Source organism: Kogia breviceps, chromosome 12, assembly GCF_026419965.1.
Source record: "Kogia breviceps isolate mKogBre1 chromosome 12, mKogBre1 haplotype 1, whole genome shotgun sequence".
NCBI classification, from domain to species: Eukaryota; Metazoa; Chordata; class Mammalia; order Artiodactyla; family Physeteridae; genus Kogia; species Kogia breviceps.
In genome coordinates, this window is record NC_081321.1 from 810,177 (window position 1) to 824,459 (window position 14,283).

General features: G+C 57.9%; 1 protein-coding gene across 4 annotated transcripts; it reads left to right on the forward strand.

Annotated features, from left to right (window-relative positions):
- The first annotated feature begins 445 nt into the window (after positions 1 to 445).
- Positions 446 to 12,545, forward strand: HDHD5 (haloacid dehalogenase like hydrolase domain containing 5). Of its 4 annotated transcripts, none has more exons than XM_059081379.2 (8): positions 446 to 596; positions 4,553 to 4,756; positions 5,634 to 5,746; positions 6,974 to 7,067; positions 8,196 to 8,229; positions 9,609 to 9,783; positions 11,502 to 11,690; positions 11,890 to 12,545. In XM_059081379.2, exons 1-8 carry the CDS (start codon positions 489 to 491, stop codon positions 12,173 to 12,175), a joined length of 1,203 nt encoding a protein of 400 aa, XP_058937362.1. In that variant the 5' UTR covers positions 446 to 488; the 3' UTR covers positions 12,176 to 12,545. The 4 variants fall into 4 exon arrangements, with proteins under 4 accessions (XP_058937362.1, XP_066864553.1, XP_066864554.1 ...); XM_067008452.1 differs by having other exon boundaries at positions 466 to 596; positions 8,112 to 8,229; XM_067008453.1 differs by lacking the exons at positions 5,634 to 5,746; positions 6,974 to 7,067 and having other exon boundaries at positions 466 to 596; positions 8,112 to 8,229.
- Positions 12,546 to 14,283: the final 1,738 nt, after the last annotated feature.

Genomic DNA, 14,283 nt, shown 5'->3' on the forward strand with positions numbered 1-14,283 from the left:
GGGGTCCCAGACCTCTTCCAGAAAAACCCACACTTGAACCCCAGTAACTCACCCAAGGCTCATGCGCCACAGCTACTGAGCCTGTGCTCTAGAGCCCATGAGCCACAACTACTGAGCCCACGTGTTGCAACTACTGAAGCCCACGTGCCTAGAGCCCGTGCTCGCACCAAGAGAATCCACGGCAATGAGAAGCCCGCGCACCACAACGAAGAGTAGCCCCCGCTCGCCACTAGAGAAAGCCCGCGCGCAGCAACGAAGACCCAACGCATCCAAAAATAAATAGATTTTTAAAAAAAAGAAGTACAAACTTTCAGTTATCGAATAAAACCCAGAGACGGAGGCGGAACTACAGCTCCCGAGATGCCCCACGCCCCGCCCCGCCCCAGATACGGAGGCGGGACTACAGCTCCTGAGGTGCCCCGGGCGCCACCGGCCCCTGATTGGCTGCGCGGCGGTCAGGCGTGCGCGGTGCGCGCAGGAGGCGGCCCATGGCTGCCCTTGGCGAGGCGGCGGCGCGGTGGGCACCCGGACTGTGGCGGCGGGCGGCGCGCGCGGCCGCGGCGTTTGGGGGCTGCCGTTTCGCGAGCGGCTCGCAGGTGAGGGCGGAGGGTGCGGGGCGGCGGCGGGAGGCCGTGCGGCCTCGCGGGGCGGGCTCGGAGCAGGGTGTCCGGCCTCCGGACGTCACTACCCCCGCTCTGCCCGCGTGTGGTGACGTCACGTCCCCTGGGGCCCCGCCATGCGGGCCCCTGGCTCCCCAGGGCTCCGTCCACAGAGCCCGGGGCGAGGCGTGAGCCTGTCGCCGGCGGGGGCGACCGGGGGGCAGGGACGCGGGCCTCCGTGACTCGCCCGCCGGGATGTGCTCCAGGAGGACTCTGCGGCCCCTGCCCCGCGGGTCCTGACTTTCCTGACTTTCCCGGTGGAGAGAGTGGGGGGAGGGAAGAAATGATGCGGCTCCTGCTAAGGGATTAGTCCTGCCCGGGCCGCTTACTGCCTGTTTGACTTAAGGCAAATTGCCGCTGCCCCTCGGTGTCCGCGGGGGACCTCTAAACCCGCGGGTGCTCGAGTCCCACAGCCGACCCTGCATCCGCGGACTCGGCATCCGCGGGCCCGGCACCCGCGGATCCACCAACCCCCATGGTGTGTGAGGTTTGCGACCAGCAGCTGGTTGAATCCACATGTGAGGAACCCGGGGTTACCGAGGGCCGACTGTATCTTTATTGAAAAAAATCCGCCTGTGAGTGGATCCGCACAGTTTAAACCTGTGTTGTTCTAGGGTCAACAGCACTTAGCTTTCTAAGCCTGGCTTTCCCCGTGTGTGTACCAGGGATAGTCCTTACCTTGCAGTATTTTTGCTAGAGGGTGCCTAGGGTACTTTGTGTGATGTAGGTGCAGTACTTTGCACAGTCACCGCATGTAGTAAATTCTCACAAACATGGAGCTGGTTGGAGTGGACAGTGTCCTGGACGGTAATTGTGATGCTGTTGTTGGAAGCACACCAGCCAGTTCCAGATAAGAAGCAAAACCACAAAGGAACATCTTAGTGGTCCCTTCATTTAAAACTAATCTTAAGACCACACTTCTTTTTTTTTAACTTTTTAATTTTAATTTTTTTTTTGGCCACGCCATGCGTCTTGTGGGATCTTAGTTCCCCAGTCAGCGATTGAACCCAGGCCCTCGGCAGTGAAAGCACGGAGTTCTAATTCACTGGACCACCAGGGAATTCCTAGGACTGCACTTTTTAAAATTCATGTATAGTTGATTTACAGTGTTGTGTTAGTTTCAGGTATACAGCACAGTGATTTAGTTATACGTATACTTTTTCAGATTCTTTTCCATTATAGGTTATTACAAGACATCGAGTATAGTTCCCTGTGCTATACAGTAGGTCCTTTTTATTTTATATTTAGTAAAAAACACACATTTTATCACTGCCACAAATATGAACTTTAATTAGAAGATCTGGCGTAATACCCAGGACTAGTTATAAAAACCATGAAGTGAGAAAGAAGAAAAATCAAAATACAGATACAGAAGAGAATGAAAAGAAAAAAGAAAAAAAAAAGAATGAAAAGAAAAAAATCTAACCCCGTGTCCTTTTCTCGAGGTGCCTTCACTCAAAAAAAAATTCAATAGATGTTATTTTTTTAGAGCAGTTTTAGGTTTTCAGGAGAGCTCAGCAGAAAGTGTAGAGAAGCCCCACATACCACCCTCCCCCTGTTTCCCCTCTTGCTAACTTCTCACAGGAATGTGGCATGTTTGTTAACAATTACTGGGGGCCTTTGATTTCTAGGTGGCTGGGTGCCTGGTTCTCTGTGTGCGCTCGCCTGAGGGGTTGGGGGTTGTGGTTACACACTGCACAGGAACAGATGAGGGAGTGTCGGGGATATTGCTAAATTGTCCTGAGACTTTCTTGTTCTTAGTAGCAGGGTCTGTGGGTTCTTACGTCTAAGAGAGCAAATCTTGTGACTATTTAGGATATGGCCACTAAGACCAGTAAAAGGGTATGGTTAACTTTGGCAGCCATCAGCACAAACAAGCTGTTTTATTTTTTTAACTATGGAATTGTCAAAAATCTAAGAACATGGGGGCTTCCCTGGTGGCGCAGTGGTAGAGAGTCCATCTGCCGATGCGGGGGACACGGGTTCGTGCCCTGGTCGGGGAGGATCCCACGTGCCGTGGAGCGGCTGGGCCTGCGCATCTGGAGCCTGTGCTCCGCAACGGGAGAGGCCCGCGTACCGCAAAAAAAAAAAAAAGAAAATCTAAGAACAATATTATGAACTCGAAAACCCATCTTCCAGATTCAGCAGGTATTAACATTTTGCCGCACTTGCTTTGCTTATCTCCCCCCGCACTTATTTATTTTTTGTGGCTCTGAGATTTTAAAACAAATCCCTGATTTCTTGTCATTTGAACCCTAAATTCTTTTGTGTGTACCTTTAGGAAAAGGTATTTTGAACATAAGCACAATGTGTGTGCGATGAAAGTGGCTTGACTTAGCGGGCACCAACAAAAGGAAAATGACAAACAGGTTAGGTTGGATTTTTCTGACAACTGAAAAACATCTTGTATGTTAACAGACGATTCATAAAATAAGAAATAGGATGAAGTTTTAAAAAGGATAGCGTTCAACTTTGTAAGTGGCAGAAATGCAGATTGAGAGGAGATAATCACTTTTTTAAACTTTGAAATTAACAAGATGTTTGATACTTAACAAACTCTTTGATACTGTGAAAATCATCCTTGGCAAGGGTACCAGGGTCCATGTGAGTTGATACTGTTTTGGAAAATAACTTGTCAGTAGGTGTTATGTCATTGTAAAGTTTGCACTTTTTTGGCTTATTACTCTTGCTTTTAAGAATCTAGCTTAAAAGTCCCTGGTAGTGCAGTGGTTAAGAATCCACCTGCCAGTGCAGGGGACACGGGTTCGAGCCCTGGTCCTGGAAGGTCCCACATGCCGCAGAGCAGCTAAGCGTGTGCGCCACAACTACTGAGCCTGTGCTCTGGAGCCTGTGAGTCACAACTACTGAGCCCACGTGCCTAGAGCCCGTGCTCCTCAACAAGAGAAGCTACTGCAATGAGAAGTCCACACACCACAACAAAGAGTAGCCCCCGCTCGCCACAACTAGAGAAAGCCCGCGCGCAGCAACGAAGACCCAACGTAGCCAAATAGAAAGAAAGAATCTAGCTTAAGGAAAAATCCATAATATGGAAAAATCAGTAAGCATGAAGAGTTCCTTATAGCATAATTTGTAGTAGCAGAAATGTGGGAAAACCTAAATGTCTGAGATAGGGGAAACCTAATGTTAGCGGAGTATTCACTCGGGATATTATGTAGCTAAAAACATACGTAGGTGGTAGGTCTGTGTGTATTGATATGGAAAGATAACCAAGGGATACCAACGAGAAAAAGGAAGATGGAAAAGAAAGCACAACATAATACCATTTGTGTGTTAGCTAAAAGGTGAGAAAGTAGAACCATCCATGAAAAGTTTCTGGAAAATACACAAGAGGCGATGGTACTGGGTGGAGGAGGAAGCAAGAAACTTAAAAATTTTTCTTCTATATCATCTGTAGCAATTGAGTGTTTTTTTAAAAAATTCTCTGTGTGTTACGATAAAACAAAATTCTAAAAGATGGTTATGAAGGCTGTTGTAACAAATAAGAATGCTTCATGTCAAGCAAAAAAAACAAGATGCAAAATTGTACATATAAGGTGCAGTTGTAGCTGCGTGACAAACATAAAAGTAGAGAAAGGAGATGAAAGGAAATACTGATCGGTTGTTTTAAAGTGCTGGGCTTGTTTCTGGATTTCTCTATTTGCCAATTAAAAAAATTCCTTTATATTAATTATGCAAAAATAACTTTAACAAAATAGTTATATGCTTAAAAATACCTGAAAAGCTTAACTGTTTGTTGCAGATGGATTTGCTCTATCGGCAACCCCAAGTCCTCACCTTGCGTTCGAGGCCCGGGCTGGCCCAAGGGTGGGGATGAGGCTCCCCCGTCTCCTCTGCCTCGACTCAGGGTCCGTCCTTGTCTCCCCTCCATGCAGAACCCTCCCACCTTTGGGCTCCTGTTGGACATCGATGGGGTGCTGGTTCGGGGCCACCAGGTCATCCCCGCTGCGAGGGAGGCCTTCCGCAGGCTCGTGGACTCCCAGGGGCAGCTGCGGGTGCCCGTGGTCTTTGTCACGAACGCGGGGAACATCTTACAGTGCAGCAAAGCCCAGGAGCTGTCAGCCCTGCTGGGCTTCCAGGTAAGGAGCGGCCGGAGACAGGAGGCTGAGGACCTGGTTCCCGTGGGGCCCCCTCTCCAGCCCCGTGTCCCCTGCCCTGTGGGGGGACAATATCGATGAGCCCAGTACACATCTTCCTGCTGGAAAAATAACTTGAAGTTCAAGGCCAAACTCAGAGGGTAGAGCCTCATCAGCAGGGTCATCTTGTCTGAAAACGTACATGTTGAGCACAGAAATCCCACCTGTGGTCTCGGCCGTTTCCATCTTTCCCCCTGGCCTCAGGGTCACGTGTTTCTAAATCTCCGTGTACCAGGTGGGACTCTGAAGTGACAGCCCTCGTTTCTCATAAGTAAGATGACAAAGCTCAACGAGCTCTGTCCCCCGTCACCCACCTGCGGCTCCCACCGTCCCCGCGTTGACACGTTCTTTGTTGGCAGTGGATCTGGTTCTTGGAAGGAGTCCTTTGGAACCGAGAGGGTCAATCCCATGCTGGTCAGCTGGGACAGGCTGCTTGGGGAGGAGACCGGGTCCCACCCCGGTGTCTGGACAGTGGGGCTGCACACTTGCCATCAGCATAAAGGCCGAAAAGCCAGGTCTTTACGTAGAACTGAAGACAGTCAGAGGTGGAGGCGGGCCTGAGCTCATGCACGAACCCTGTGGTTCCCAGGTCGGGCTGAGAAATCGGGGTGTCTGGGCCGGTGGGGCCCGTGGTGGCCACATCTCCTGCGGGCCCTGGTGTCCGGGTCCCCTCACACCTGTCGGGGCCGTTCTGGAAGGGTCGGGCCCCCTTCTGGGCAGGTTTCTCCTTCCCGGGCCAGGGAGCCAGCTCCTTGCTACCGCCCTCACCTGCTCTCACACGCGTGTCCTCTGCTCTCTCCATCTCGCGGCTGCCCTGCAGGTGGAGCCCGACCAGGTGATACTGTCCCACAGCCCCATGAAGCTCTTCTCACAGCATCACGACAAGCGGATGCTGGTGTCTGGGCAGGGGCCCCTGGTGGAAAATGCCCGAGCGTATCCTTTTGCTGCTCCCTGCTCTGCTGTCCTTGCCCGGCTGAAAGGACCGGGGTCAGGAGCTCTGGGCGCCCGTGGGAGGGAGGGAGGGCACCTCCCAGGGTGGCCAGCCCACCACCTCGGGGCCTGCTGGGCAGCTTGCAGAGCAGATCCCTGCAGAGTCTGACGTTCCCTGCAGAGTCTGCCTCACTGGGTCGGAGAAGCCAGGCGGTTCTGTGGTTTGGTTTGGGACCCACGGCGCCCTGTGTGCGTCTGCGGGGGGCTCGGCCCCGGCCTGCGCTCAGTGTGGACGTGTCCCTGCTCTGAAGCAGCGCGTTCCTCTGCTGCTTCCGCAAACCCAAGGGAGCTGAGTGCCGCCTGTGCGGGCCCGCGTGCTCAGGGGCCGGAGCAGCACACGGCTGGTGCTTCGTCCGGGCTCCTGCGTGAGGTGGCGGAGTGACACACCAGGAGTGGCGCGGGAGCGGGTAGGACGGGTAGGACCAGAGGCTGGGGAGAGCAGAGCGGGTCCGAGTGTCACAGAGGCCGCGGGGCACCCTGGAGCGGGGGTCACCTGTGGCTTCATGGGGGCTGGCTGTGCCACAGGAGGGGACGCAGCTGGGCAGCCTGCCGAGAGGAGGCCGGGATGGCGTCGGGCGGGGAAGGGGGCCAGGAGGGGCAGCGCTGGGCTCCGGAACCTCAGACGTGAGCTCTGAGGAGTACGGGTCTGTGCGGGTTTTACTGCTGACGGAAGCATCGTTTTGGGGGGATGTGTTCTGAGGTGATCTGAACCTGCGTCCAGTTCAGACTGCCAGTGCGGAGTGAGGACAGGGACACAGCGGCAGGCGTCGGGGGGTAAGGCTGCAGCGGGCCTGCTCCCCACGGCCGCCCTTCTGGCTGAATCCGGTCCGTCGTCCAGATTTAGCTCCGGTCCGGCTTCTCCGGGCTCCGCTCAGCTTCCTCCCCGCCGAGGAGTCTCCTCTGAGCTGTCCTCAGAGCCCTGGGCCGGCGTGAGCTCGAGGACGGGGCTTCCCGTGTGCCTGTGCGTGGCCGGCGCCCAGTGTAGGCCAGGCCCCCGGGTGTCCCCACCGCCTGCGCCCGTGCCTGCCCGCAGCGCTCCCGGTCGGCGCTGGCTTCACGGGGCCCTGTCTGGGGGCGGGGCGGGTGGGGTTGATGTGGGCTGCGGTGGGCCCCTCACTTTAAAGGCGCCTCCCCGGCCCTGGGCGGCTTTGCTTCCTGACCCCCCTCCAGACTGGGCTTCAAGCACGTGGTCACAGTGGATGAGCTGCGGGCGGCCTTCCCTGTGCTGGACGTGGTGGATCTGCAGCGGCGGCCCAAGACCACGGTAACGGGGGACGCTCGGGTCTCCCTGCTGACCCTGCAGCCCTTCCCGCTCCGAGCTGCCTTCTCCGATGGGAGGGCACGTCTGGCCGAGGCCTTTGTTCCCGGACACACGTTGTCGGGGGTGGCGAGCAGGGCTGTCCCCTCTCTTTCCAGAGCCCTCGTGTCCCCTCCGGGTGGTAGTTTTGTGATTTACCAGCTTTCCTAGAGTCGCTTGGAGAACCGCTAGTGTTAAGTTAATCGCTGCTGTACTGTCCTGGAGCTCCTTACAGAGAGCTGACCTGGTGGGAAGTGGCTTCCTGTGAAAGCACAGGCGGCTCTGAGCGTCTGCTCAGGTTCCTTTGGGTTTGGCTCATAGTTGAACCTTATCTTTTCCGGCCGGTGGTCACGGGGCCTCTTGTTGACCCTCTAGGGTGACCACCCGTCTCCTGCTGCCCCTTCGCCCTCTCCTTCCCTGCGCGAACTCTGTGTCCATCACCACCTGTTCAGAGTCAGTGCACGTCAGAGTTTGATGAACTGCAGTTATAAACAGTCGGGCCTGCTTTTGTTTGTGTAGCTCCAGTCCTCCCCCGAGCTTTCCGAGGGCTCCCCCACCTTTGAGCTGTGCACGTTATGTGCAGAACCAGGTGCCAGAGTTGGCATGGCTCTCAGAGCAGCGCAGAGACAGCCCCACCCCCTGCGCAGGGACGGGCTCGGCCCAGGTCTCGGCTGGTTACGGGCAGAGCCGAGGGCAGGGGAGCTGTTCCTAGAAGGAATGGGTCCCGGCGGCGGTCCTGTGATGGCCCCGCCTCCTGAGTGACGTCAAGCTCCCGTCCCTTCCTGGGCTCACCTCGTCCTCTGCCACCTGATTCCAGACTCTCACCTCCTGTCCTTGCTGGAGGAGGGCAGCTGAGCAGCCGTCCCCTGGCTCACCTACCCACTCGGTGCCTGCCGGCCTGGGGTGTGGCCGGCCTGAGCGCGCTCTCCTCCTGTCCCCGAGGACCTCTGCCCTCGGTCCTGTCCGTTTCTCCTTGGCCTGGGCTAGACCAAAGGGTCCTCTGTCTGTCAGGCACGTGTCTCTGCTCCCACCCCTTGGAAACTGGGCTCGGAAGGTGACCGTGGCATTGACGGGCTTGTTCTTTGTCTCTCGCAGCCCCTTCCAAGGAACGAGTTCCCTGCGATCGAAGGTAATGAGGTCCTTGCGTGATGTGGGAGGGCTCTCCCGGCAGCGCCTGCGGCCCGGTGGCGTGGCTGCGTCTCCTGGGCTCTGGTCTCGGATCTGCCGGTCACTGTCTCTGAGACATTAGCTGCTAATCTTTCCTTCCCCGTGTCACTTGCCCTTTTGTTCCAGAAAAATCATAAGTGTAGAAAATCTAAGTGTGGAAAGGTACCTAAGGGAACCTGGTCCAGTGTTTCTCAGCCCTATTAAGCCCAGTTCTCCCTGGGTAACAAAAATGTTGTAATGTCCCCTTTACTACCCTAAATGGATTCTTTCCTATACACAAACATTAAAAATTAATTAGTTCATGGTAAAGCCCTAATTGTAATAGGGAGAAATAAAAGGAAACGTTTTTTAGTAAGGTAATCTGCATTTCAATAGGTAATAATTATCCAAGAAGGCATAATTAAGTAGCGAAATGATTATACCAAAAGTAGAATCCCCGTGAACGTTACAGCTACAAATGCAGTGTGTCTCCAGGTGTGTTTCATTGGCGACTCAGAAATTAGGAGCGGTGTTGTCACTGGTGACGTGGGTTTCCAACGTGGGGAATAACTCTTGGTAAAGTTTTGAAAAAATAAAGTACGTCTTCTCTTGACTAACGTGATAGTTGCATTTTTGGAAGAATCCGTGTTTATGAAAAGTCTACCAAAAAATACTTTGTGTGGAGTGGAATTAGGGTTTAGGCTCAGTCAATTTCAAGCAAGTTGTCCTCCTGTGTGAGTGTCAGCTGTTCACAGACGTGGGGAAGGTTTTGATTCTGCAGAACTGTCCTGAGCCTCTTGCATCCCAGTCTTCTCCCGGTCCTCCCCCGGAGTGTCAGTCATTGCGACAGTGGAAGCATCTCCCGGGGGTGGCCTGCCCACTGGGGCCACCGTCTGGCCCAGCCCCCCGCCTTGGCGCTGGCCTTGGCAGAGTGTGTGCAGCGTGGCCTCCGTGCTCTGTCAGGCCTCGCTTTTAGCCTCCTCCCAGTAGTGGGCGTTGCCCTCATGTAGCTGAGGAAGCGAAGACACGCTGAGAACCGGCCCACCGTCCCAGAGGGACGTGGGCAGCGTCAGGCCGGTGACCCTGTCTCCCCACCACGTGGCCAAGTGACCCCTGGGGCTTGGGGGATGTGGCCGGGCGGGTGGGGTGCCGGGCAGGGCGTTAGTCAGCAGGGGCTGCTGCTTCTCTGCTTCTAATCCTCGGGACGTCCTGGTGGACACCCTGGGGAGCCCTCGGGAGCCCCTCCTGGGCCCGGCTTTGTACCCCTCCTGGGACCCATGCCCTCGGCGGGGCCGTGCACCCCAGGCCTCCCGAGGGCCTTCCACGCCCGGCACCCCGCCTCACCCCACCCCCACTCTGCAGGGGTGCTCCTCCTTGGGGAGCCCGTGCGCTGGGAGACGAGCCTGCAGCTGATCATGGACGTCCTCCTCAGCGACGGGAACCCCGGCACCGGTCTGGCAACGGCCCCCTATCCCCACCTCCCCGTCCTGGCCAGCAACACGGACCTCCTCTGGATGGCCGAAGCCAAGATGCCCAGGTGAGGACTCGGGGTCCCTGTCTTGGCCCTGGGGGCCACCTCCAGCTGCCTCCTGGGCAGTCCTGCTGACGGTGCCTCGAGCCGCCCCAGTGCTCTGGGCTCAGACCCCTCCTCTAGGTCCTGGAGTTGCCATGGTAACCTGGCCTCTGGGAGCGGGTCTCCAGGGTCACTTCACATACTGATAAATGAAAACTACCACCTACCAGACACGGAAGGTGGATAGAGGTGGCCTTTAACCCCCGGCCCCGTTAGAGTCTAACAGGACACGTGCTTTTTCTGGCTCGTGGAAACCAGGTGATGCTCAGTCCCTATTCTAACCCAGCCGCCCTCCCTCGCTGTCTTCACCCCGTGGCACTTCTTTGTTTCCTTCTGCGCTTAAGACGATGGGGAGGGGAGAGTAGGAGTGATTCCAAGGCCCCTGGACCAGTCACTTCCTCAGAGGCCCAAAGGCTCCAGGCAGGCCCCCACTCCGTCCGCCCCGGCACTGAGCACAGCACAGGCTGCCGTTTTGCTGGTCCTCAGGTTGCCTTCCTGGAAGGGCAGCTGCCGGTGCTATTTGGCTGCTCTTGTCTGCGAGGCCCAAGTTTGGAGTTCCTCCCCCTGCCCTGCCTCCCAGTGAGCTGTGTGGTGGATCCGTCACTGAGGGCCTGAGGGCCCAACACTGAGTCCAAGGAGGTGGGGATCACCGTGTTCTCTCTCAGGTGCATTTCTGCAGCTCGAGGTCAGGTATTTTTTCTGGAACATTCTTCCTAGAGTTCGGGTTTGCTGACACTAGGTGAAGGGGTTTGGTTATGTAGACTGTGGACTGAATGGCAGGAGGCAAATTACTATTTATAAAGCAGATTTGAGATCACTTTTTCATTCAATAATTTCAAAACTGAAAGTAGAATTCAGTATAAAAATAAGTGACACTGAAATGTAACTTCAAGATTCTGAACAGTATCCGATAGGATTTGATTTAGCAGCAAGGGATGAAAACCCAAAAGAAAAGACTCTTAAATGAGATGGAAGTTTGTTATTGTGAAAAAGTCCACCCATCAGGGACACAGGCACCTTAGCCCTTTACCATGTAATCCAAAAGGGCTGCCTGATCTCCAGCCATCATGTCAGCATTCCAGGCAGCAGGAGGGAGTATGGGGAGGGTAGAGAAGAGCACCCCCTCCCCAGTTTCCAGGCTATTTTCCAGGAGTTTAGTCCAGCACTTGTGGTTTCATTGACTCTTAAGCTGTAGCTTAGTCACTGGCCATACACTTAGCTGCAGTGGGGGGCAGGGAGGGTGCTTTTTGACCCTCGGTGGCAGTGTGTTCAGTGAAATTGGCACCGACGAGTGAGGTGAGATGCCAGCCAGCATTCTGCCCAAGTCCAAGGCAGAATTGAAGCTGGGTCTCTGGTTCCAGCTCCAACCACCTTGGGCAGGCGACTCCGTCTCTGGGCCTCAGTTTTCTCACCTGTGCGACGAGGAGAATGAGCGCCGTCTCATCGGGCTTTTCTAAGGGTTGAACGTGATGTGCCATCTCCAGCGCTGGGACGGTGCTCAATAGACGTTGTCAGATAGTCGCAGGCCATCCGTCCACATCCTAAGCGTGGCGGCCTCTCGCCAGAAGTGATTCACTTTGCGCTGTCACCGTGCTCTGTGCCACCGTGAGAGGGTGGCACACAGGGCACGTCTGAGCCTTGGGGCCCGGGGAGGGGACCGAGCACGGCTTTTCCTCTGGCAGGTTCGGCCACGGCACCTTCCTGCTGTGCCTGGAGGCCATTTACCGGAAGGTGACGGGCAGAGAGCTGTGCTACGCGGGCCTGATGGGCAAGCCCAGCCTCCTCACCTACCAGTACGCGGAGGGCCTGCTCGCCAGGCAGGCGGCGCGGCGGGGCTGGGCGGCCCCGATCCGGAGTCTCTACGCCGTGGGGTGAGCCCCGTACCCCTCCTCTGCCTCCCGCGACGTGCCCCCCTCCCCTGCTGCTCACCCCCGGCCCCCGTGTCCCGCCCCTCCATCCCCGGAGATGCGCCCCCCTCCCCCAGTGGTCACCTGCTAGCCACCCCCCTCCCCACCCCCCCACCATCCCCGCACCTCCACCGGCGCACAGAACTGGGCCTTCTCTCCCCAGCGACAACCCCATGTCCGACATCTATGGGGCCAACCTGTTCCACCAGCACCTGCAGACGAGGCGGGAGGGGGCGGCCCGGAGCTGCGCCTCCATCCTGGTGTGCACCGGCGTGTACGGCCCCCGGGCCCCGGGCCCCGCTGCTCCCAGCCCGGGTGGCGAGGGGCCTCCGTTCCACGGGCACCGGGACCTCGGCTTCAGCCCGGGGCTCCTGCAGGCGGCCCACGTGGTGAGCGACGTGCACGAGGCCGTGCGGCTGGTCCTCGGCAGGGAGGGCTGGGCTCTGTAGCAGGGAGGGAGGTGCCCCCCCCCCCCCCCCCCCCCCCCCCCCCCCCCCGCCAGCGCCGTGACACTCCCGCTCCTCCTGGGCGGGGCCGCACGATCGTTCCCGGGGTAGCATTTGGGTGGCAGCCTCAGATTTTTCTGGGCCGGTTCCTGTCTGCCTGCGCCGGCAGCCTGGCCCCAGGCTTGTCCTCACTCTGGGGGGCCTTCTGCAGAAGAGGAGGCGGCGCGCGCCTCTGCCAGCTGCCGGCACGGGCTGCAGCTCACTCTCAGACGCTACTTTTTATGGTAGTTTAGCTTATGGCCCAGAGACTTTGGACTTATTTTTTTAAGTTAAAATAATTGTAATAAATATTCATTTTGCTGTCTCTTGTGAAGCTCTGTCTGGAATGTAGTAAAAAGTCCTATGGGGGAAGGCTCGTGGGCCGGCAGGGTGGGTGACCTTGAGGCCCGGGTACTGGTGGCATTTCAGTCCCGTGAGCGCTAACCCCAGCCCACCCCAGTCTGGGCCGCGAGCCCCGAGGCCTGCCGTCGACTTGGCGCTTCCCTGACGTGGAAAGAAAGGAGCTTTTCCTCTGGCGACTCTAAAACCGCGTGTCTCGTACTCCTCCCTGCCGCCGTGGTCCAGTGAGCCCCGTGGGTGCCGGCCCCCGTCTACCTCCAGCAGCACCAGCCGGCTGCTCCCTCCCTTCTCCAAACCCTTGTCCCTGGGCAGCACCTGGGCTCCAGGGAGAGGCGAGGTGTGCCCTGCCCTTGAGCGCCAGCGCTGGGCCAGCCCACCTGCGCCCCCAGCACCCCCAGACAGCAGCAGCTCCTCCCCGCGTGCAGCCCGGCCTCACCGCAGGACACCCGGGCCAGGGCCCCTCCAGCCGCCGATGCCCCCGGCAGCCTCCCCGCTGGTCTACCCCACAGGCCCAGTCAGATGGGAGGTTTGGTCTCTCAGAGGGTCAGGCCCCCGTGACTTCTCACCACAGCACGGGTGCCCCTCTTCCGTCCTGTTCCACCACTTTCCCCTCCACGTTTCGTGGGTCCCGCGTGTGCCCTCCCGCCTCAGGGCCTCTTGCACTCGCGGTTCCCTTCCTTGCGACATCCGTGAAGCTCTGTCCCTTTGTAAGGATGTGGGAATTGTCCCCTCGGAGAGACCCCCTCAACTTCCTATAAAAAGCAGCACTCTGGGACTTCGCTGGTGGTCTGGCAGTGAAGACTCCGCACTTCTGCCCCCCGGGGGCACGGGTTCCGTCCCTGGTTGGGGAACTAAGATCCCACGACCACGCCGTGCGGTGCAGCACAAAACCAAAACCAAAACAAACGAACGGCGCTCTCTGCCGTCCTGCGTCCTGTTCCCCGCGGCCCTTATCACCCCATGACCTGTATTTACTCCTTATTGCCCGTCTTCTGCTAAAATACAAGCGCTGTGGACTGTCCACGTTGGTCCCTTCTCGAGTCCCCACACCGCCATGCCGGGCGCTTGCAGACCCTGTAGGGCGCCCCACGTCACAGGCGGATGTGGCTTCTCGCCCTTCTGTCCCCTGGGGCTGGGCTGGGGCGCTAGCTCCCCGGTCACGGGCATGTAGCCGTGGGCGGACCCCCCCCTCCCCAGCTCCTCCCCGTCTGTGGACAGGCGTCGGCGACGTGGGCTTCACGAAGGAGCTGTCTGGGTGCCTCAGTGCGCCGTGTCGGGTTTTGTTCAGCTGCCCGTCTCAGAAGCCTGGCCACGGCGGCCTGAGTGCTTCCTAAGCGGCAGGACGCCGGAAGCCGGCTTCTCGAGCGCCCCGCCCGCCCCCGTGCTGGCGCGCAGCGTGGCCCCAGCGCCCACGGAGAGACGAGGAAAGGGCGAGGCCGGAGCAGGCGGGGCTGGACGCCCTTTAAAGAGCGTCCCCAGAAGGCCCACCTCGCTGGGGACTCCGGCCGTGTCCGGCTGGCCAGAGGCGGGTCGCAGAGGCGGTGCCCGGGCACGCCACGTTGTGCCGGCAGGATCAGGGCTTGTTGGTGAGGGAGGCGAGCAGAGAGGGCGGCGGGCCGCTGCGCGGCAGTTCCGCCCCCGGGACCGAGCTCTGCCCCGGCCCTCCGTCTGAGCGCCCAGAGCACGCGTCTGTTGGGCCACCGAGCCGCTGG

Excerpts from the sequence above, each read along its gene's own strand:
- HDHD5 (XM_067008452.1), top strand. The coding sequence starts at position 489 with ATGGCTGCCCTTGGCGAGGCGGCGGCGCGGTGGGCACCCGGACTGTGG. Across the intron at positions 8,230-9,608 it reads CGAGTTCCCTGCGATCGAAG|GGGTGCTCCTCCTTGGGGAG; the intron begins GTAATGAGGTCC and ends CCCACTCTGCAG. Across the intron at positions 11,691-11,889 it reads CGGAGTCTCTACGCCGTGGG|CGACAACCCCATGTCCGACA; the intron begins GTGAGCCCCGTA and ends TTCTCTCCCCAG.